This window comes from Geotrypetes seraphini, chromosome 16, assembly GCF_902459505.1.
Source record: "Geotrypetes seraphini chromosome 16, aGeoSer1.1, whole genome shotgun sequence".
Taxonomy (NCBI): domain Eukaryota; kingdom Metazoa; phylum Chordata; class Amphibia; order Gymnophiona; family Dermophiidae; genus Geotrypetes; species Geotrypetes seraphini.
In genome coordinates, this window is record NC_047099.1 from 48,326,315 (window position 1) to 48,351,175 (window position 24,861).

General features: G+C 44.4%; 1 protein-coding gene across 5 annotated transcripts in view; it reads right to left on the bottom strand.

Annotated features, from left to right (window-relative positions):
• The window catches only part of NFIX (nuclear factor I X), a 132,204-nt gene extending 113,842 nt beyond the window's left edge, over window positions 1–18,362 (bottom strand). For 2 of the 5 annotated variants that reach the window (XM_033923681.1, XM_033923675.1), the window contains exons 1-2: window positions 18,105–18,231; window positions 4,233–4,360 (exon numbers count right to left, since the gene is read on the bottom strand). In XM_033923681.1, the coding sequence (XP_033779572.1) occupies window positions 4,233–4,360; window positions 18,105–18,117 (141 nt within the window). In that variant the 5' untranslated portion in view covers window positions 18,118–18,231. Of the gene's footprint in view, window positions 1–4,232; window positions 4,361–16,511; window positions 16,566–17,512; window positions 17,822–18,104 lie in introns of those variants that run through there. The other 3 variants (XM_033923677.1, XM_033923679.1, XM_033923678.1) reach the window with 3 other exon arrangements.
• Window positions 18,363–24,861: the final 6,499 nt, after the last annotated feature.

Here is a 24,861-nt window from a genome sequence, read left to right on the forward strand (position 1 = left end):
ATACACACAGGCATGAAGGGGTCTGACATTTTAAGGGTGCAAATTTTTAGAGAACCTCACTGAGGCATTCTGCTCTCCCCAGGAACACAGGATAAAGGGGGGGGGGGGGATACAGTATCAATTTATTCCTTTCCCAAACTCCTCCACCCTTCTGGTCCATGTGGCCTAGACAGAACTGGTAGGTCAGCATCGTTAGCTATATGTTACATTGGTACCACGCAAACATCTCAGACTGGCAGTGAATCCTGTACTAGAGCAACATTAAGTTGGCAAGGGGTGAAGGGATAGATTTAGGGGGGGGGGGGAGAGCCAGTGGAGCTAGAAGAGGGGCATTTGTACAGTGGGAAGAAAAAGGCCAGTATTAGACAGAGGCATCTGTGTTCACGCGTGTGCCAATTACTGACTTGTGAGCATATGTGTACATAAGAACATAAGAATAGCCTTACTGGGTCAAGCCCAGTAACCCGTTCTCACGGTGGGCAATCCAGGTCCCTAGTACCTGGCCAAAACCCAAGGAGTAGCAACATTCCATGCAAGCAGAGGCTTCCCCCATGTCTCTTAACATGTGCACAGAACCAGTTGCATCGTCACCACAAGTGTGTCGGAAGCACTGCAATGGATCACCCTTGGGCCATGCCGAGAACGAGCAAACAAGAATAGGCACAAAAGCCGGAAACCAGAGCAAACAGCACGGAAGCTGCCTGTCGATCTTAAGAGTTTCTAGAATTACTGCTCTCAAAATGTGGAGAGAATGCGCCTCACCTGCGCAGTCTGGGCACCTGTAACATATTCCCTCTGTGCGATGCGATCAAATCCAGGCTCTGTTAATATATTATGTGGAATCGCACCCAACCCACAAAAGTCCACCCCAAATCGAATACAGGCAAGACAGCCCAGCTCCAAACAGCTATAATGGAGACTGTGGACAGGTTACAATAAACTCTAGAAACTGCACACTGGAAAACGCTTTGTCTGCATCTGAAGAAATCCAGATAAAAGGCTCCATCTCATCCCCTCCCTCCACCCCCAGAAAAAAATTTTTTTCCCTCTAATCTAGATATGACTTAAAGTCTCAAAAATTCTAGAAAAGTCCTGGGAGATGAGAAGGGTGGAATCCTTAACCTATGGTCCCCATAAAACACTGAAAATGATTCTTTCAATAAGCTAATTACTGCTCCGTGTTTATTTTTCATGTGCAGGGACCTTTAAATAAAATACACAGTTCCATGATTTCCTTTCTAAAGTTTTTTTTGGGTTTTTTTAGGGAAAATTTTAGGCCGACATCAAGTCCTGAATAGCAGCATGGCTTTCTGAACGTAATAATCGCAAAGTCTTCAGACAGAAATGGCCATGGTTATCTTTATTTGATATTCTGCCTTTCCTCCGCAGATATCAAAGTGGTTTACGCTGCATTGGCTAGGGAGCAGATACTCTGAGTATTTTCCTTCTGTCCCTGCGGGCTCTCAATGTATGTGGCAGTTTTAAAACATTTTATTTTCTCCAAATGCAGTTAACCTAAGTCTTGACATATCAGCCAAAATTTTATGGGGGAGGGCGAAGAACCACACCATGAAAAATCTCTGGGTCGCAGCGTGGAGGAGAGAGAGAACTCCCTTCCAATTTCATACTTTTTGGAAATGTAGTGGCTCCTGCAAGGGGAAATCATTTCGGAGCTCACGCCTCGCTTTCACCAGTGAGCGTGCAAGCGTGTGAACACACGACCATGCACTAGGCATAAAACACTGTGATTTGGTGGAGAAGGGATGAAGCAGGTCTTTCCTTCTGTGACCCGTGCAGGTGAAAGCACCCTCAAGACACGAAGGCGTTAACTGGCCTTTTCTCAACTGCAATTTTCTGCTTTAGGAAGGGATCCCCTACAACCCCTGCCCCCCTCCCAACCCCCGCACACACAGTTGCTCGAGCTCTGTAAATTTGGGGGTAGCTTCTAATTGATGAGGGGTTTATGGGCAACCTTGTTAAATAATTTTATGAAAAATCAGGGGCTTTCTCCAAGTGTATGGGGAGAAGAAGTTGTAGGGGATCCCTTCCTAAAGCAGAAAATCCCCCCCCCCCCACCCCCAGTATGCAGGGATTATTTCCTATGGCTAGAGAGATTAACCCGGGCCAATGAATTCATGGTGTTGTATGGTTCAATGTGTGTGTATGTGTGTGTGAGGGGGGGGGCTGGGAGAGTGGCAACAGCTTCTCAGAGCCCCCATATGCACCCCCCACAAGTTCTCACGTTCCAAGAAATCCTGAAGAATTATATGAAAGAAAATATATTTCTCTCCCAACATATTCCCCCCCCAAAAAAAAATAAAATAAAGAAATCCTATCTGAGAAATTGGAGTGAAACGGAGCAGGAAGAGACTGAAGGGTCAATGGCAGGAAACTTTAACCTGCTCGCCACCCCCCACACACACACACATCCCACACCATACACAAAATCCTAGATTTGACCCATCATATTTAAAATCTCTACCAAAAAGGTGAAAAGATGGAGACAGAATGAGGTGCAGAGGTTCATTTGAGTCACGAGAGTCCCATTGCGGGACATTCATCTACATTTTCAGAGATTCTGATTCAGATCTACAGAGCAAATTCTACAACATTTTAACTCAAGAGTGTGTGAACCAGTTACTTTGCAATCACTGCTAGATACTTGTAATCTTTGTACCCACACAGAGAAATAGCATGCGTTCAAGTATTATTTTTAATTCACTAGCTTAAGGGAGCCCTTTGTATCCAAACAGGAAAAGAGAGGAGAGAGAAATATGGATTTTAACTGCTCTATAATTTCTAAAAAAAGAAAAAAAATTAATAATAATAATTATAAAGCCTTTTTCTCTGATCGAGTCGGAACAAACCGGCTACGATTTTTACTCTCCGTATTTCAGCCCTTTTTTTGTTCTCATTTCTAAAAGATTTTGGAAACCTGTCTTCCATTTCAGGCAACGATGCACCCAACCAAAGCATGCAAAAAATGTTTTTAAGGATTAACCCCCCACCCCTTTAAAAAAATAAAGCTAGCGATAACAGAAGGAACATTTGAAGAAGAAATTAAGGTTTTGAAATGGGAATAGACTTCTGCTAATTGTCATGTTCCTAAAAGAGCGTACTTATACTGGAAAGGGAAAAATTATTTCCGCAAGTGTTTAGGGGGGAAAGAGAAGATATCTCCTGTATGTCTTCTCAAAACCAAAAGGGGTTGAATCAGCACAAGTTACCTTGTGTTCAATATATCTGCACACGTCATTTTCTATGGGACCGCCATGTACCTACAATCTAGGAACATAGGAGACTTTTGGAGATCAGATGATTAAATATTTTAACACCAACAAAACAGATCTTAGAAGAGATCCGAGTTTCCTATCACATTATAAAACCATAAAATGATACTGCATTGCCACCCATCCATCTCTCCCTGTTTCTCGCCCCCATTCCTACTTTTCCCCATTAGACTCGTTGGAATACGTTAAGTTACGAAATCTGTCTTCTTTTTCTCATTTCTTCCTTCCAATGCTAGTCAAACTATGTATTAAGTTAGTCCAACAACAAATGTAGAATCTTGTTTTCTGTGTTTTTAAACTTGAGTCCACTTTAAAAGTAATAAATAGAAATTAAATGAACATGACTACCACACTATTCTCTCTTAAACCATAATTGAAAAAAATGTTCTTTTCTGAAGGTGGTTTCCTTTTGCGAAACATATGTCGTGAGAGAGAGAGACCAACCCTCAGATTTTAAACAATGCAATGCAAACTGTAAAATCTCTTCTGGGTTTATCATCACAGCTTCCAAAATCCTGCTCCCTCAATGCTTCCCTTTTTCAGCATTCTTAATTCTAATACCCCCCCCCCCCCTTTTTTTTGAGAACCAAAATTAAAAGCACACGGCACAAACAAATTTTCTTCTAGTCCCAGCTTCTCTTTTTCCTAATTCTTCCCTCTCTTGCTTATTCAAGAACAAAAAAATCTCCCAACAACTTAAAAAGTTGAGGCGAGAGCTTTTTTTTTCCTTTTTTTCTTTCTAAAGCCATGTGGCATGAAAACCAGAGGGAGAGGGAGAGAGAGAGAGAGAGAGAATTTGGAAAGATGCCATGGGTATGTAGGAAAAAACCTCCCAGCAGAAGCTGTGCTAAAGGGAAGGAGAGAGAGGGAAAGGGGAGGGAGCTGAAGGTGAAGGACAGGGACAAATACTGGGGTTCGGGGAGGTGGAAAAAGGGGCCCTACCTGGGTGAGGCAGTACGGGGAGTACATGGTGGTGATGTCAGGGTGCGGCAGGCACCTTCGCTGCTGCTCCTGCTGGTGCTGGAGTTGGTCTCGTCCTTCCCGCTGCACTGCAGTCCCGCCTCGCAACCCTGAAAGGGAAAGTTTAGGCTAAGTTTGCAACACAGTGTTAGGGGTTTGGCTCAGAAGGATTTTTTTTTTCTTTTCTTCTTCTTCTGACTTGAGAAAGTAACAGCCCCTTTCACAAAGGCAGGCACACTCACGGTGTACCATGAGAACAAACACACCAGGCACGCAGCCAGACACATGCACTGTAAGATAACCAACACATACATGACTGCACAAAACACACACCAGGCACGCAGCCAAACCACGCATACCATAAGACAAACGACACATGCAACGCTGCACAAACCACATATATACCACAACATATACACTGAACAAACAACACACGCAATGTTGCAAAAAACACACACACACAATACATACACCAAGTACTTAACCAACACAAGCACACAAACCACAACACACACTGCAGTACAACCCACACACGTGATGTATTATGACACAAAACCCATGGGAACAACATTTCTATACCACAACCAACACATGGTCCACGTATGCCATATATAAGCCAATATAGTGTAGATAACTTCCTAAAAGAGAAGTTCATAAGCCATTATTAAGAAATATTCTGCGTATTCCTACAATGAGAAGCATCAAATCTTTTCCTTGATGGGATGATAGTCAGCTTGATAGACACACACGCTACCTAATGGCCACTTGCACAACTGCATAACAATTAAATAGCGTGCCAATTAGCAATCACCATTGGCTTAACAAGCAATTATTAGCATGCATTGGCTTCAATTTACATCTATCTACATAAATATAGGCCCAGGATCTGTGCCAGAAATTTACATATGGGGTTACCAAAACGTGAGGGTCATGGGCCGATCTGGGGGTGGGGGCTCCTCAAAGTTATAGAATAAGGGATACCTGTGTTTAACCGAGGTGCCAGGTTCTGCTCCACATGCTTTTGCCTTAACTAACTTGAGGCAATCCTTCTAGAATGGCTCTTAGGTGTGTTTTTGGTGCCAGTATTTTAGGCACATGTATGGAATTCAGTCCTATACGACAACATATATATACTAAATAGAACAGGATAGTGGATTATTCACTCGCAGACATTGATAAAAAATGGTTATTACTGAGATCACTTATTCATAGCCAGAGCCGGGGATTAGAACTGAGGTACAGGGAGATAAAGTGACATAGAGGTTCAGTGACGGAGCCAGGGATTAGAACCGAGGCTGAGGGAAATAATGTGGATGACTCCAAGGTCACACACACAAAGCCAGAACTGCAGCACAGAGAGATAAAGTGACCTCCTTCCCCAAGAAGTTACACGGGGTCAGTGCCTGAACCGGGGATTAGAACTGAGGCACTGGGAGATAAAATTGGCTCACCCCGAGGTAATACATGCAGAGGGCCATTTCCGATATGACATCTAAGTCTGAGTTTGCACAACTTCTATCTTGGGTTTTTTTTTTAAATGAATGTCTTTGTGCTCAGTGTGTCGTATCTTTTTGAACCATTTTCAAAAAGAAACACGTACAAATGAAACGCACCCAAAACAAGCCCTCGGGATGTGGCAGAGGCCAACAGATTTAGCAGACTGGCCACATAAGACATCCTGGCACTGCAGTGAACTTCACTGGTACATATCTCACCATAACCCCATTATAGTGTTTGGTCCAACAGCCTTTATGCCTGCAGGTGTCTCCTAGATTTGGGAGGGCTCACATATTCCACTCTAGGTTGACTGCACTTCCCACTAGGCAACTGGAGGGACCTGCTTCCTGCTCTGACATGTGAAGCTCTCAGACCCTTGGCCCCACTCCCAGGTCCACCACCCCCTAAACCTGGTTGCTTGTCGGGAGGGTATCTGCGCATGCCGTCCCGACGTTGCTGGTACCTGGACAGCTTTTCAAAACCTGGACAACGTGCCGGGTTTTGAAAAGGAGGACATGTTTGGGGAAATCCTACTGTTTTGTTCACACCTTTAGGGGTGGGAGGGGGTTAGTGAATGCTGGGGCCAGTTTTTACAGGACTGTCTGGACGCCCGGAGGGATTTCCCAGCAGTTTGGGTTTTGGAAGGCCTCTGCGCATGCATGAATGTTGACGTGATGACATCAAACGCAAGCGCATAGGCTCTCCAGATGCGGCCCCGAGCTCAGGGAAGGAGTCATAAGGTTTGTGTGGGGGCAGGGCTGGGGCGGAGCTAGGTGTCCTGGTTTTTTTTTTTTTAACCCTATGCTGAGGGAGTGCGGTGGGAGTCATGTTTACGCCCTTCACTGGTCATATGGTCAGTTTGTGCACCTTTTGGTCATTAAAACAGGTCTAGCCCCAGATGTATTCTTAAATGTTCGATTACAGCAGAAAAACATCCAAACACTACGTCTGCCCTAGTCCCGCCCACACCACGCCCCCTTGAGATTTAGGTGAACTACTGATCAACAGCATAGATACCTGTCGAGAACGGTACACCGACAAATCTGCGCAGGACAATTGCGGCCTGTGAATGTGTTATAAGTGAATATCTTGAAGGCCCTGATATGTAAAGAGTTCTCATAATCCTGAGGTAAACCTTACCCTAACACTAGATAGCAAGTGAATGTTTTAAGTGTATGGAGCGGTTCCCCCCTCCTCAAAAAAAGAGCGTTGCTTTGTAACCCTAGACAAAATAGTATCCACCGTCGGGGCGCATTGGACGGGTCACCTCCCATTCCGTGTGTGCATTTGATGGGTCAGCGTCTAGAACTCAGGTTTGGCGAGAAAAATGTCCATCTGCCCCTTTTGGCCATTTTTCGGACTTTTCTCATTTTGGAAACGAGCCCCATAGAGTCAGCGCCACAGCCGGGAAGTAGAACCGAGGTACTCCACCATATCTAACGTTATGCCCCAAGATTTATAGAATAGTGCTTGGCAAGATACACACACAAATCTAATTTGTTGCAAATTCATTCCAAAACTTGATAGTGCCCAATCTGACACTAATGGCCTCATTACTTAATGAAATTGCAAGTGCAAATTTTCAGCAACTTATATGGCATTCAGGGGATTATGTTCCTATTCTTTCTCCTACGAGACAACTAAAAATCTGGGTTGATGGTCCATGAGGGCTTCATCACCCTGTCCACATCTTATCTATGTGAAATCTGAGGTGGCTCTTTGTTTCAATCTTTTTCCTTTTTTAAAAAATTTTAAAAGAAAAAAAAAAAACCCTGTCAAAATAAATATGAGGTGTGTGCTGGGGTGAAAAAGAATTTGAAAATGTGGGTGCTCTGGATCCAAAAGCGGCCAGCTTGTCTTTGTGCCTGGATTCCACAGAAGGAGTGTTAAAAATAAAATTTCCAACCGAAAAGGCCCAGCTCCACACACGTGCATCACGATGGTATAACCTCCTGACCCCAGGTGTTGAAGTGTATTCTTTACGGCGCTTGTAAGGTGGTCGATTCCTGTCTTGCCTCCAGAAGTGCGCACTTCCCATGCCAGCCAGCGACATGGAGCAGGGCCATGATCACACGCTTCCGGTGCCTGCTGAAATTCCTAACCTACACCAAAAGGAGAGGAAGAGGAGTTAAGACTTAAGGGGTCAAAATGCATCATGGGCCCCTCTGCACTTGTAAAAACCAGGCTCCCAGAAACCACCTGCAATCCAGAGAAGAAAACAATGCATAACGATCGGACAGCTCAAGAGTCTTTGCATCAGGCGCTTTCAAAGTCATCTGTCCAATGTTAGGCAATACCTCTGAAATAATTGAGCCTTCCCCAAGTTCCCCCAAGCTTTATTCTAAACTGTACAAAAATTGAAGCTCTGCGTTCATCTAACTGACTGAAAGGAACAGCAGGTAGATACAGGGACCCGTTCCCTAAGCTGCGCCAAAAAGCAGACAGCGCAGGGCTTTCCCTCCATACACCGAGACCACTTGTAGCGTAGCGCTAAAATGGCTCCTTTTCCATTTTCTTTATTAATGCCATGTGCTAAGTTCCCCATTAGGGCGTGAGTGCCTACTGAGACCTATTTTCTAGGCAATAAAAGGTTCACGCACTAACCACACGCCTCTCTCCACCACCACCCCCCAAGCACGCCCAATCCTGAAACTACCACGGGACGGCCGAGTGCGCCCCGCGGTAACGCATCCCACAGATATTACGCAGGGCACAGCATCAGTTAAAACCTTAAAACACGAGTGACAAAACCTCCTACAAGTAGCCAGTGCAATGGTGCCAAAGCAGCAGAGATATGGGACAGCCAAATGCCTGCCTGTCATCTTTGCACTCCCAGATGCCTTCTGTTATGTGCATAGATCGAAACGATCCTTCAGGGCTGCGTAGCGTAACGTAGACCGCAGGTAAGAGTTGGGGCAATCCAGGAGTTACAGATAGAACAAAAGTAAACACGTTTTCCACATTTAAAACAAGTCACATGGAATATATCACGATTTAGTCAACATTCGCCTGTAGGATAGGACGGTTTTCGCTGCCTTTCGAAAGAACTGCTGGAAACTTGAGTTGAGTTTTCATAACAGTGAGGCTATCTTTTGGGAGCCTTACCTCTTATGCATATAAGACCCATTTTCCACACAGCAAATACTATCTACGATTATCCCCATAATAGATAAAACTCTGTACTTACCTCAGTGCCCTGACTGAATTAAAATTAGAAGCTGGAGTCACAAAACCAGCAGGTGAATTGAAATCACATGTTCTAATTTCACAATGCATGGTTGTCTATGAGCCACTTAATTTGATAGGCAGAACAGAAATCCTTTTAAATTAAATATATTCAGACCCCAAACCTAGATCAAGTCTAGAATATAACATGACCCAATAATGGACAAATGTTTTTTCTTATTACAATGGTATCCTTCACAGCATCAGAATAGATATCCCTCTCCTCAGCAGAGGGGTTACATCTCCTTGGTCACGATTCACACCAATTGTTTTTTCCAGAAATGTTCCGATTTAAAAAAAAAAAAATCAGTTATATGAGGGGAAGGGGTTAACTTCTAACCAACCTCAGGATGAGGTAGAGAGCCGAGGTCTCTGCATCCACCACAACAGACCGGCCACAAAAGTCTGAAAGCCAAACCTTTAGCAGTTTGGAGGAGGCTGGGTTCACGGCGTTCCCAAAATGTTCCTTTATTTTTTTTTTTTTTTCTTTTCCAACCGACTTGAATGAAACTATGCATGGGGAGGAGGGACAGAGGCCTGGTGACTCAGAATCATGAAACAAATCTTGCATGGTTCAAAAAACCAAGGAAGCTTCAGTGATCGTAGCCGAAGGAGGAGGAAGAGGATGAAGCACCAGCATCCTCCCTCGATCGCCCATCACCTGTAAATTGCCCTTCCCTTTCCTGACCTGAGGAAGGTGGTTTAACTTCCAAAAACGAGTTAAAAGTGTCATATCAGTTCTTGAAAAAAAAAAAAGGCTCAGCTTATGTGCTTTTGAACATTGTTTAATGAATGACCTTTTTCCGTCTGCTAACTGTGCATTGTTTAAATATTTTGGGGAGGGGCTGTTTCATGGATGTGAAAGCATTAAGCAGCTGGCTTGTTTACATGAGCTCATGCCGTTTTAACGCTGTGTTAACACGAGAGCGCTTTGCGCTTCCTAATGGAAAACTGAGCACGGAGCCTGCAGAATTAGCGCGTTTTAAAGTCAGACTTTCCCGTGAAGTAAGCCCTTTAGCAGGTGCCGAGTCTGATTGATTTGTTTGGAGGAGGGGCCTGGCGTAGAAAGGGGTCTACTGGGTGCGTGGTCTTTATGCCCATCGCGGTCTTTATGCCCGTCCTCCTCTCCGCTCCCCCTCCTGGCGGGTGCACCCCGTCCCTTCTTTCACTTTTCCTGCACGAGCGGCATTACGCATCGGTGCCGCTCTCCGATGCCCCGCACCTAGGAACTGACATCACAGGGATGGACAATATATTGTGGGCAGCAAGTTCATGCTCTTCCTAGCACCTGGAAAACTGAAATGGTATGGAGGAAGGGAAGGAGTGGAGGGGCAGCACCACTTACCCCCTCACTATACCACTGCATGCATGCATCTCTTAAAACACTGATTATAAAGCCAGCAAACCCAAACAATGACGATCTGTTTTTCTTTACCTGAAATGAGCCAGCCCCATGGGGAAATTTCCGTCCTTTTATTCCCCCTTTCATATTTAGCAAAGTTAGCAGAGGGAGAGCGCACATTCCCTCCCTCATCCTTCTGCCCTTACCAACAATTCTCTATACCATGCCACATGGATAGAAAAAAAACATCCCCCCTCTCGCCACCCCAAAAACAGGCAGCAGTTTTTTTCCTCTTGGCCTCGTCCTCTGATCACACTTAACCCCAAAGGGCAGCTCAAAGCAATCTGCTGCCTGAGGTGAAAGATGAGGTGGCATAGGGCCCCCTGAAAACACTGATCAGAAAGGAGGGTGAGGAGGTCCCCCTCAAATCAACCCACCAAAAAGAATGCAATTTATATTCCTGAGCTCTACAAACAAAAACTCCCAACACTGGTTTTACACACCCAAAATTATTTGAGTTAAATTACGTTGCCCAGAATTCTAATATCAAAAAATACTGACCCCTTTTAAGGCTGTTTTACATTAACAGCGGGATATGTATTGGCCCACTCACCCTCTCACCAATAACCAAACCACACTCTGCTTATAGATAAATAGCAAACAATTAATTTAACACACTCACATAACAAAATAGTTTCCCGAGCTAAACCTTAAACCATAACCAATAATATTTGGACCCCGACCCTGCCATGTCAGCAAGGGTCTGGGGGGTGGCATGTCCCAACATGCCCCTTTAGCTAGAGACACCAGAACCCAGGCACAGCTCCTGCTGGCCCCCCGCTCATCTCCTGATGAGCTCCACCATACCGTAGCTCGGGATAACCGCCAACCCAAACTCGGTAACCTACCGAACCAGACAAAAAAGGGGTGGGAGGGTGGGCAGGAAAAGCCGCCTGGGAGGACCCAGGAAGACGCCGAGTCCTCCGAGGTCCCGGCTTTATAAGCTCCGCCAGGCCGTTTGCCCCGCGCCTCACCTATCAGGAGGCAGCCCCGCGGCAGGAAAAACTCTCCTACCGCCCTCCTAAACCTGCCCGCTTGTGCGGTGCGCTCATCTCCATGGGTGGCCCTCCATCCCCGCGTTAAAACCGCCCATCGAGACGAGGGTTCTCGGGCTCTCCTTTATGTTAGTCCAGCCACATGGGCCGAGCTTTTCGGTTCCCCCGATCTTTGTTCTTCACTATCTAAATTTTGTAGTTCCTCCCTGTCTCCTCTTGTTCCAGTTACTTACTGTCTATCCATTTATCTTCGTCTTATGTTATTTTGCCCTAGGTTTAGTTTTCCCCTTTTTGACGCTGTTTTGTACTATTTGATTTTTCTTTTAAATTTTGTAAAAGCCACTTTGGTATATCAAACTTTAATAAACTTGAAACTTCATTGTCAGTGTTAAATGCCTTCCTCGTGCAACAATGGCTGTAGAGCCGGGCTAGAGAATTTCCCCCAAGGCGGATGGTAGGTTCCATAGGGAGAGGTATGGCCAGTAGGAAAAAGGAGGTATTGATGCCTCTGTATAAGACTCGGGTGAGACCTCATTTAGAATATTGGGTACAATTCTGGAGACCTTCAAAAAGATATCACAAGAACGGAATCGATCCAGAGGAAGGCTACTAAAATGGTACGTGGTCTTTGTCATAAGGCGAATGGGGACAGACTTAAAGATCTCAATCTGTAGACTTTGGAGGAAAGGCGTTTAAATACCTACGTGGTGTAAATGCGCCTGAGTCAGTCTCTTATTTGAAAGGAAGCTCTGTGATGAGAGGGCATAGGATGAAGTGAAGAGGTGATAGGCTGAGGAGTAATCTATGGAAATACCTTTTTACAGAAAGGGTGGTAGATGCGTGGAACAGTCTCCCGGAAGAGGTGGTGGAGACAGAGACTGGGATAGGCATATGGGATCTCTTACAGAGAGAAATAGATAATGGTGCGGCCTCCAGAATTGTACACAATATTCTAAATGAGGTCTCACCAGAGTCTTATAAAGGGGCATCAATACCTCCTTTTTCCTACTGGCCATACCTCTCCCTATGCAACCCAGCATCCTTCTAGCTTTCGCCGTCACCTTTTCAACCTGTTTGGCCAAATTAAGATCATCACATACAATCACACCCAAGTCCCGCTCTTCTGCCGTGCACATAAGTTCTTCACCCCCTAAATTGTACCGTTCCTTCGTGTTTTTGCAGCCCAAATTCATGACCTTGCATTTCTTAGCATTAAATTTTAGCTGCCAAATTTCAGACCATTCTTCAAGCCTAAGGACTTCTCTTTTTGGAAATTATCCAAGCCTTTTTTAAACCCCACTAAGCTAACTGATTTTCACCATATTCTCTGGCAATAAATTCCAGGATTTAATTATATGTTGTGTGTTGAAATGTTCCTACAATCGTCGAACAGCGTTGGAACATTTAGCACTCCGAACCACGATAAGAAACCTCTTCCGCAGCTTAGTAAAAGAGGGCCAAAGATAGGCCTGCATTTCATGTGGTCCTGTTTATGGGGTTAGTGGAGGAGTAGCCTAGAGGTTTGGCTTGGGAACCAGGTGCAATCTCCACTGCCGTTCCTTGGAACTCTGGGTAAGTCACTTAACGCTCCTTTGCCCAGATAAAAATACTGTAAGTACCTGCGTATAATATCTCAACCATTTTGATTGTAAAACACAGAAAGACGGCATGTCAAACCTCATCCCCTTTCCTTATTCTAGTTGGTTAAGCATTTTATCCCCCCTCCCCTTACAACTTACTATACCAAAATATTTCAGTTGTGATCACCACACGGTCCTTCCACTGCCAGACACTTGTTTAAAGCCATCACTACTCTACATACAAATCATGAAAGACCGCTGGTGTTCAGCAGAAAGAAGGACCACCTCTGGCAGTGCTTGCCCCAAAGCCCGCTTTCAAGTAGGGCCAGACACTTTATGAAATAACGTAATTCCCTGCAAAAATTTACGCAAAACCCATACAGAAAATTTCTCACACTATAACAGCTCTAAAACCTAAGAAAGGCTGATCTAAATGTTACCCCGGATCCTAAAGTACCAATATACCCGATACCACTCCTACACTGGGCAACACATGCGAGCAGAATCCTTCACTCAAGGACAGACCCCTCACATGCTAGAAGACAAGGGACCACCAACAATACGCAGATATAAACTGAAATGGAGACCTGGAGAAGAGCAAGCGAACCCCCCCAAAAAGCCAGGCATTATACCCAGTGCGAATGCTGAAAAAAGAAACAGAAATGGGTTTTCTCATGTACGCTACAAAAAAAAATGTACATCTCAGTCTTTTAAAAGTATTAACTAAAAACATTTTTTTCCTTCTCTATCTTTGCTGTCGGCGCATTTCATTTTTCTAACTGGGCTGGTCCCAGTCTCTCTTCTCGAGGTTGGCTTTTCCATGTCATCTCTTGTCTCTCGTCTTCTTCACTTCCTCCTCCAGGTCTATCTGGCACTGATTTTTCATTTTATGTTGGGGGGGGAGGTTCACACTTTTCTACTCTCACTGTTTATCTCCCTTTTCCTTCCAACCCCGTCCCCATCCCCTCTCCAGTCTTCCAGGTCATTCACTATGTCTCAGTCTTTCTCCAGGTCACCTTTTCTTGCCCCTCATTTTACACCCTCACTCGTTCTCCCCACCCATACGTTAAACCACCCAAATATTCATTGTCCCTTCAAAATTCCCACCTCATCTCTTCTACCCATAATCCTCTGCTCTGCTCCCCAGTGATCACTAAGCCAAGTCATCTGCACTTTCCCCATCTTCTGAATCTGCCCCCTTAAATCATCTCTCCCCCCTTCATCCCATCCAATTTCTGCTCTGTTCTCCAACTTCCTCTTACCCAAACACCTAGTCCCAACTTCTGCTTCTCCCCCTCCCAACACTCACCCTAGCCCCATTAACCTTCTGCTTCTTGCTCCCCTCTCACCCTAGCCCCATCTATCTCCTGCTTTCCACTTTCTCTGGATCCACAATCATTCCCCCTGTGTCCCCCTATCCCTCCCCCCTTCATCTTATATGCACACCCCAGGGTCACCATCTCTCCTTTGCCCCATCCCCCATGGTACTTTGCCTCTCTCTGCACCTTCCCCCCACCCCCTGTCTCCTCTCATCATAAGTCCTCCTCCTTGCTCCCCTCCCCTATTAGCAGACCGCCAATGGCTTCAGTGAGGTAACTGTCACCTTTGGCCTGCCCTGGAAGTCTTCTGTATCCTAGGCGGGAACAGGAAGTGGCTGTCCAGGAGACTTCCAGGGCGAGCCAAAGGTGGCAGTTACCTCACTGAAGCCATTGGTGGTCTGTTAATGGGGGAACGGAGCGGTGCACTGGAAGGAAGGAGGGAGAGGGATATTGGCGGCCCCCATGGGGGTGTAGAAGAGAAGACAAAGGTGCCGTTTGCCCCCTCCCCAATCTACAACCATGTCCTTTAGTAAAAAGGGCCCCTTTATCTGTAAACCTCCTGAGGAGGGCAGGGATCCTCCAAACTGCAGCTTCTGTTTGCAGACCAGTCACGTCTGAAGAAAGGAGCAGAAAGGAGGCCAAGTCTTGAATCAATTCTGCTCTCCCACCTCACCCCCCTCCCCCTACATCTCTGAACCAGGACAGTCAGTCTCTCTGACAAACTACAAATCCCAGCATGCACTCACGAGCCAAACCAGGACAAGCTCAGTTGGCCCCCGGAGGCTTGCAGGTAACTGGCCATTTTGTCAGGATACACCAAGGAGTGGTAGATAAGATAGAAAGACTTATGTCTAGATCGAAACCACACTTTGGTGAAATCTTGTCTTAGCCCATACCCTAAGCCCAGATGTGCAAAAAATGTCCAAACATGGCCATTTTCAAACCATAAAAAATGTCTTTAAGACATTTTTGTGCTTAATTGTCTTTCTTTAAGGGCCATTTTCAAACAACAAAAAAAATCATCTAACAGGTAAAAATGCACAAAATCAAACCATTGGAATGTCTGGGAGCCAACAGTCTTACTAGGTTGGCCACACAGACATAAGTCCACCGTCATCCTGTCCAAAACACCCCCCCCCCCGCCCCAACAAGTCCCCGACAAAGCGTGGGGAAAAACCATCTTAAAAATTAGTTTCAAAAATGGCAAGTTGAATGTTTTTTTGCAAAAAAAAACCTAGCCATCTTCTACTTGATGCTGTTTTTCCATTATGAAAATGGAGTCTATAATGAATTATAACACGTAAATATGTTTGTATATAGATATACAGAAACCAAAGAAGACACAAACCACTTCTCCCATCTAGTTAGACGATCAAGCTCTCTACATACTATCACCCCACAAACCAGGAAAGCAACACTCATACCAGAACCTGTACTGTCAAGATTAGAACACCAGATATGGCCAATCTTCTCTCCATACCATATACGACACAAACCAAGATATCCATGTCATGAACCCTAATGAAATAATGTGAATCCTGGACATGACCAGACTCTTCCAAACTGTAAAATTGTATTAAACTCCTGGGTCATATTAGCGATCCATAAATATTTTAAAATTTATTTAAAAAGCTTATATCCCACTTAAACATAAGTGGGTTACAAAATTTATAAACATAAAAATTATAAAAAATTATAAAATAAAACAAATCCTTATAAAACTTTCAAACAAAATAATTCATTCAAAAATACCTCAATAAAAAGGGATGTTTTCAAATTTTTTGGGTTAAATCTGTATAGTATTGATCATTTTCACGTGTCCTACCAAGTTATTCCACAAAATTACTCCTGCCACAGAAATGGCTGTAGACCTAGAAGTAGGACAGACGCATTGTATCTCTGATCTTATATAATGTAATGTAGGTAGAGATAGATATAGATATATAATTATAGTATCTAAATATGTGTCTATCTATAGATGTAGGTATAAGTATATGTTTATATCGAGATCGAGATCTACACAGATATGTATATAGGTAAAATTAATTATAGCATGTAAATATGAGTATGTGTATAGATATAATAGGCATTTACTGTACTGATGCTATAATTCACTTTATTTATCAACGCTTTTCCATATACGTACAGTATATCTCTTTTTTTTTTTACCACCAAACATCACAGAAAATAGAGAAACATGCCAGTAGGTGAGACGGACATGCTTTTATCTCCCCCTGTCCTACCTCCCCAGGAAACAAACCCCTCTGAATCCAGATCTGCATACTATGTGCACAGAGGTTTAATAAACTTCAAATCCTGACCAGGCCTCTGTAAAGGACAAAAAAAAATCAGAATTAAAAAGAGGGATTTTTGGGGGGTGGACAGCAGGGAAGGGACTGGTTATTAATTTGGCATTTTCAACCGCAAACACACCCGTTAAAAAACAAACATTGAGGGGGAAATGATCAATATGGGCTTTCGTTAAGATGTTATTTTACTGGTAATCCCAGTTATTAGTAACTAGGTATTACTGCAAATGTCAGTTGATATTGTGATGTCATAATGCCTCATTCCACCAATAAAAGCCAGCCACCCTCATCAGTGATGTCACAGTGGTTCATTGTCCTGTACTTAGATCTGGAGACCTTTTTCCCTTCTATGTCATAAGATGGGTTCCTTCAAGGTTTTAGCTCTCCCCAACCAGACATTATCAATTCAAAGACCTCTTTAAAAGACTCTATAACAATTTGGGTCCCTTCTGAAGCGAATGATTATACATTGAAAACTGTCCAGTTAATATTTTAGCAGCTAGACAAATCTTAGTAGGAATACTTCCAAGCCTTCCTTAACAGGCAGAGATGTTTCTATATATGAAAAGAACAAAAAATGATGGTTTTCTTTTGGCTGACAGAGGCCAAAATCTAACATTACAGAAAGTATGTTTGAAGTTAAAAATTTTTTAAAAACCCCTTTCCATCCCAGCTGCAAATCAAGATAGAAAACAGCTGTTTATGTTATCCCTTCATTACCCCCCTTCCCCCAACAAAATATCCACATTTATGTTTTAAATTATGTATTAATTGATCAAAAAATCCTTCTAGCCTGGAAAAGAAAATTGGCCACCCAAACTTGTTATGCCAGGCTTTAATGACAAGGGTCCAGGGCCTGTGCGGAGACCTCCAGACCGAAGGAGAGAGATCATTTGTTCAGCAGTAATTTGGGGCATCCCAGCGGGGTCTCTTACCTCCCAATCAGGCCCTCAGCCACCAGTAAGAGATGTATGGAAATATGTCTGCATGGAATCAATCACTCCTACTCATATAATATGCATTCATATGTGATAACAAATTCTGTCCGTCCACAGGTCCGACAGGTGGACGGTGAAATGACATCAGAAAAGTGAAAACTATCTCACCCCCACCCTCGACAAAAATCTAATCAGGTTTTGTCTAAATGTATCTGCTGACTTCTTCCTGTGCATTAGACGCAGAACCCTGGGCTTTGGGCATTTCTTCCCGCTAATGGGTTGGTGGTCCCTACACCGAAGAGCCTCCCTCTGCTCGGCTGCAAAAGTCACTTTGCCCAAAAGGGAAGAAAGTGAATCATTGAGCCAGAATGATACAAAGGTCAAAGTCTTCGAATCGAATCCAATACCACACTCGCTCCCCCGACCGAGTCCATCCGCCGAGAAATTCACAGCAAGGTCAGCCAGTGCTTTGCTGCCTCTGGCCGTGTCCCCCCCCCTATGAATTTCCAATGCCGGATTGTATACTAATAAACGGGCTTTTTGCACTCGGGGGGGGGGGGGGGGGGAAAACACACGTCTTAAGACTTGCCTGCAAAGTCCATGCAAGGAGTCGTCTCCCTCCCTTTTTTTAAGTCCGAAAGTGCACAAAGAGCCCTTGTTCCAGGTCCAAAGATTGATTCCCACAGCACGTACCGTTGGTGTTTCAGGGAAGGCTGCCAAAGCTCCGGCTCCGGGGGTTTTGCTCGCTCTCTCCAAAGCCCCCCAAATGAGGCAAGAAAGCCCAGCCGAGGCTGCAAAACAATGTCAAGGCGGAAGGCTGCAGCACTCCTCCCCCTCCCAAGTCGCCCGAGCCCCCTTTTCACTCCAGCGCCTCGTCCAAATGGCGAGGAAGTGGGCCCGGGGCTTCTGCCACTCTTTCTGCAGGAGCCCAGCCGCCCCCTCCCCCCTTTTCCCTGGCAGCTGGCACCGAGGAACTGGGAAGGCTGGCAGCACAAGGGGGGAGGGTAGAAGGTGGGCACAGAGGAGGGAAGGGAAGGGAAGGGCTCTTCTCCGGGTCTCTTTGGGGGGCAGCAGGAGAATCTTGGCTAGCGAGAGGATTTTTTTTGGGGGGGAGGGGGTAGAAAGCTCCCAGGCTGAGCCCGTGAGAGAATTATTAATAAGACCTCTTCCACTCTGCTGACACCCCCCCGGGAGAGAGAGAAGACAGCCAGAGCCCAGATTTAAGAGAGATAAAAGGCTCCGGCTCGGGGGAAGACCAGGGTCTGGCTGCTGAAACTGGGGTGCTGGAGGTGGGTATGAGGGAGAGAAAGGGGGGGGAGGGACGGGCTGGGGATACTGGGGAAGGTGGAGGCGCCAAGGAGCAAAGGGAGAGAAGTGAAAGTTAGAAGAAAAAGGGCCGCCGGAGAGAAAGTTTGCAAAAGTGAAAGTGAAGGGTCGGAGTCCGGGAGAAAGACATCTTGGGTTTAAAAAGGAAAGAGAGCGAGCGGGGATTGTGAAACCGCTAAATCCTTCCGAGGTATTGGTTTTGGTTATTAAGAAAAATAACAAGAGAGAAATCGATTCTGTATTTCTGGGGTGCGGCGGGAAAAAGGGAACCAAGAAGGAAGGGCGAGATAAAAAAAAAAGGGAAACAAAAGTGAGAAGGCGAGAGGGGGCAAGGAGAGACTGAAGGAATATGAAATCAATTGAATTAGCAAGTAGAAACAGAAAAAATAAACGTTAAAGAAATGTGAGAAAAGGTAGAAGAAAAAGAATGCAAAATAGGACGAGATGAGAAGAAAAAAAAAAAAAAGGCCAAAGGACGGTGGGTGGAAAAAACCCGCAAATTCCCGCAGGGGAGAAGGAAGCAGAGAGGAAAAGAAACTGCTTTGCGGACAAAACATACTTTAAAGCAAAAACGAGTCGGCCTCAGGATTTTCCTGCAGGTGAAAAGTGAGGGGGGGGGGCAATGGACATTAGGACAGGTGTCCCTGCTAAATTGCACGTCCAAGTGTGTCTGTATGTTTGGGGGGTTCAGTGTGTTCCCCTATCCCCAAAGCTTAGCAGATTCAAAGAGACAGAAAGTCTGACCCCTTTTCTGGGCTGCCTTTATGGGGTCAAACCCCAAAGCAAATCCCCTGCTTTCAAAATGACATCATTCAGGAAGTGACCAGTAAGAGCAAAATGGGGTTTAGCTAAGAATAAAGCAAAGCTTTTGCGAAGGGAGGTTTCAAAAGTCATGCCAAATAGTGAAACAATTGCAAAGTATTTTGAAACTATGTAATAGGTTCCGTTTTGGGGTTGTTGTTTTTTTACACCAAGTATATTTCTTTGGATTGGGTTGCTGGCAAAATGGGGAGGGGGTGACTGATTTTATTAATAATAATAACAACTTTATTTATATATATGGCAATACCATAAACAGTTCAGAGTGGTTTACCGAGGAAGAGACTGTATCCAGCCGATATTACAGAAAACTTTGGAGATTATTAAGGTTAATCAAGTTTGGGAGTGTCTTAGAGATACATCAGGCAGGAGTGGGGTCAGAGAAATTGATCACAGAGATAAGTGTTAATAGGAAAGGGCATTTGAAATAAAGTTGGTTAAGCATTTGCCCCATTTGCCTGCCTGTCAAGGAATCTCTTCAGCAGGCCATTCACCCCTTTTGTGCTGACCTAAGTGCAGAGAGCGAGTTACTTACCTGTAACTGCAGTTCTCTGAGGACAGCAGGTTCAATCAAGTACAGTAGGGTGTGCTGCTCCCCTTAAATTCAGAGTCCCCACCTTCCCCAGAGCAGAAAGAAGGGAAACACCTGGAACTCATTTGTTAACCCCCATTTTGGGTGATACAGAAAGACCGAGCGATGCAGAGACCTGGCTTTAGAGCGACATGTTCTCTTTTAGGGGCCCAAGAAAATCAGTTGCCTTTGGGAAGGAATTTGTGCTCTGCAAAGTGAACCCCCAGGGCCAGCTCAGGAGGGAAGGGGAGGATATGGCTTAAGGAAAAGACATTTTCTCAGTCCAAAAATGAAGACCTTGGAAATTGTACAGATTTACCTTAGCAAGAGGAAACTTCCCGGAATCAAACCCTAGTGACATTTTCCTAATTCCCAACCAACCAACTTCCTAAATTCTGGAGCTGAAACTAGCTGATTCTCTCCTTGGTTGGGCTGAGAACGTTTCCCCCCTACATGATCTGGGGGTTTTCCAAGCTAAAATTCCCAAAAAGGCAACTTTTTTTTCTACAGTCTATTTTTCTGAAGGGGGGCCCAAACTGGTCCTGAAATTCACTTTTACGTCCATCGGAGATTTTGATTCTTCATGAAGCATTGGGTCATGTTTACCTTTCTTGAACCTGTTTGCATTTCTAATTAAATTGCCAAAGGACACTTTAATGAAAGCTGCCATTAAGGGTTGGGACAGATAACATTACTTAATAGCAGCTCCCAGCCAAATGTTTCTCCTCTTTTTTCACTAGCTCTAGACAAATAAATAAAGGCGTTTACTCCTGGGCAAAACAAATGTTTTAAAAGTGAATTTCATTTTTTCCCACGAAAGCTACAAGTGGGAGATGCTGACTCTTCATTTCTAACCTACCTTTGCTAGTTGTAAATTTGAATAAAGTTGGAGAAGAGAAAAGAATCTCTGACTTTTTATTTTTATTTTTTTTTAAATAAATTTAAGTATGAATAAAATCAGGGGAAAGTAGATGCAGGAATTATGTTCCCGTTATTTGCCATGAAATATGTTTGCTGTCATTGGATCTAGCAATTTGGGATTTCTTCTGGGCTTAAAATGTTTGTGATAAAACTGAGAAGGGAAACCCCCCCCTCCCCCCAAGATATATTTAAGAAAAGGCAATTTAAATTCCAAGACGGAACAATCCCGTCTTCTGCTTCCCCAAAGGGAAAAAAATCTCTTTCTTATGTTGATTTAAACAAAAAATTATAGGAGGAACTGCTGGAAAGTTCTCAGCCCAACCAAGAAGAGAAGGACGTGGAGCCATGAAAGCTACAAGTTATTCCACACTTGTCTTGACACTTTTCGTTTCAATGATACGAAATAAAACGAAAAGTGTCAAGAAAAGTGCGGAATAACATGTCATGGCTCCACATCCTTCTCTAATTCCCTAATTGAAAATCTACTGGAAAGAAAGTTTATAAGGCACCAACTTTCACAGGAATTATTAACGATTAATATATAGAGAATATTTGTCGGTTTCTGCTTTGATCTCCAAATGTTCGTTTTTCTTTTATTTAAATAACAAAAAAATAATAACCTTCCAAACCTGGAAATAATACTGTGCACTCAAATGAATTTCTGAGGCAAGTCAACCAAAGTATTTTAGCTCCTGCTTTTCAGACCAAAGTTCCCCCCCCCCCCCCCCCCCCCCCGCTTTGTAGCTGTCAGGTAATTACTGACTTGACTTTTCAGGATACAGTATTGAAATAGGTCTTGGCCGGTCTCTCCTTTGCATATATAATTTCTTTATTTCTCAACGAAACTCACTCCCCCCCCCAAATGTACGCAAATGTCTTTTGGATTTCTCTACCAGGAACCTGTCCTCCTATTCCGGGGAAAAAAATACACACAACTGCACAACTAAAAGATAAAATTTGAAGAGATCCAAAAAAAGATGCAATCGGTGAAGTTTTGGGTTGAATTTTCTGCCCCCCAATAAACTTTGGATTTTAAAGTGACAATAACAGAGCAAAATCATTGCAGCTTTTCTCTTTAAAGAAGTGATCCAGTTGCTTAAAACCGAACTAAATAGAAAAGAAATAGGCTAGACTGTCATTCGCTTGGTAGAAATACCGTCCTTTGGCCCTTATTTTAAGAGCAGATACTTTAAAATTATCATAAACATCCCACCTTCGTTTTCACCCGGTAGAAGAAAACTTGATGGCATTGATTAGTCTAAAGAGGGCATTTCAAGGTCACAAAATGTCTTTGAACCCCAAGCTTCAATGTTTCCATTCATACTACCCCACTTTGGGGAATCTGCAGGGTCAGAAGGGGGGGGTATATTTTTGGGGTTTCTCCCCATTTATAGTCCAATATAATTTTTCCCCCCATAATGTATCCCACTACGGTTAATGAGAAATAAAAGATGCTATTTGAATTCCCACAATATTCAAACGCCCTAAAAGTCAATAAAAGGAAAACAAAACACATAAGAACCTAAGACTAGCCTTCCTGGGTCAGACCAATGGTCCATCAAGCCCAGTAGCCCGTTCTCACGGTGGCCAATCCAGGTCCCTAGTACCTGGCCAAAACCCAAGGAGTAGCAACATTCCATGCAAGCAGAGGCTTCCCCCGTGTCTCTCTCAATAACAGACTATGGACTTTTGGATCAACAGTTTGAATCCCCCATCCGTTCAATTAGTGGGTGACAAGTCTGAACAACTCATTTCATCTCCTCCTAATTTCACAAAAATAGGGCTTGGGTTTTGACCCTCTTACCCTGTTTCTCTTCTCCCTTCGTGGTTGGGGTGGAGGAGGTACGAGAATATCAAAAGCAGAAGGCAAAGTTGCTGGTCCCTCCGTTTCTCCTGATTAAATATTATCATTATTATTATTAAGGAAAACCTTGCACGGCCAACGTTAAATGGAAAAAGTTTAATTTATTTGTGGATGGGTTAAGAAAACAGGCCTGGTTTATAATAGGCCTTGGAGAAAATTTCTTGCAAGCTGCTACGGTTTGTTGGGGTTTTTTTTTTTTATATCTTAAACATATAAACCATATCCCTGGGCTAGAAATGTAGCACGGAAAGCTGCTGACAGACAGATTCGGTAGATTAAAACCCAGCTATATGGCGTGGGGGTGTATTAGGGACGTATTAAAACCACACCTGGGTACGGAGAAGAGACAGGCACAGCAGGAGAGAACTAGATATTCTGTGCTATGAAAATAAACAGAGGGAGGAAAGAGAAGGAAAAAGGGCAAAAGTGGAAGAGAGAGGAGGTGGGGGCAGGGCGGAGAGAGAGAGAGGAGGGAAGAAGGAGGGATGAACTGAGATGGAGCCAAGTGCAAATAGGACATAGACAGAAGGAAAGAAGGCAGAAAGAGAGAGAGAGAGCCTTCTTCAATGGCATCTGCCTCTAGGTTCTCTCCCCTCTCCACTGCCTTCCACTAGGGGTCAGCAGCTGATGGCATGTGGATCTGCCCTTGGGCACCAGTTGCACTGTGCCCAAGTCATGACATGCTCCCAAATAGCTGGCACCATCCACTGAACATGTGCTGAACCCATTCTCTCCTCTCCCCAATCCCTCGCCTCCCACTCCTCTATCACTTGCTGGAGCCAGGTGCTACAGGGTGTCTTTGTGCCCTTGGAAATCCAAAAAGCCAAGAGCAGAGACAGAGGGGCTTCAATGCCCTGTGCATTAAGGCATGCCACTCTCTCTTTTTCCCTCCCTCCTTGTTATCTTGCACCAGCGCATCCTGCAACAATTCCGCAGTGCAAACACCAGACCACCTCGGCTGTCAATTTTTGGATGGACATCCAGATTTCATGACCTTCCAGAGCAGAGTTTATGTAGAACATCAGAAAAGAATTTGGAGGGAAAACATCTCTCTTGGCCCCTTATATGTACTGGTAGCTATTTTCACCCCCAACAACCTCGTGCTTGGAAAACATCCCCCTTTGAAGCCCTAAAATTATAGTTTTTATGACAAACTATCCTACCCTATCTCAAGAGGATAAGTTATTGTGGATAGATGGGGAGGGGATGGGTTGCATGATATCTGGGATGCTGGCAGAGTTGTTCTGGTGTGTGAGTGGGATCCCAGTGAGGAAACCACAAGGCAAATGAAGCACATTGGGCCAGTCTCATCCAGCAGCAGCTGGAGATGGCCCAGTAGCCTTCCAGTCATGACCATGTGCCCCTGGGTACCTTTTGGTGGTTCTCAATGGTTTTCCTGTTTTAATTGATTTAATTGTGTTTTGTAAGCTGCATTGATCTGTTGTAAATTGTAGGATACCAAATTTTAATAAGCATAAAACATTTTGTCAATTCTCAGCGGGGTCATCTACACAGAGATCATTTCACAGCTCTCAACAGAGGTTTGGAAGCTCCAGGCCAGCTCAACGCTCGGGTTCCCACCCATCAGCAGCCTCCAAGAAGTCCCAATGATGGCAGGCCCATCACTGAACTCCCGCAGATAGGAGGGAGGTCATCGGCATACTGGGAGGCCTGGGCGAGGATTTGCTCGGACCACTAGGTACTTGACATCATACAAGAGGGCTATAAGCTCAAATTCTTCTGTCCTCTACTAGACTTGTTTGTGGACACTCCGGCCAAAAGGCCTGAGAAAGCGGTCAAGGTCCAAGCAACAGTGAAATGGCTCATGGATATTCAAGCCATAGA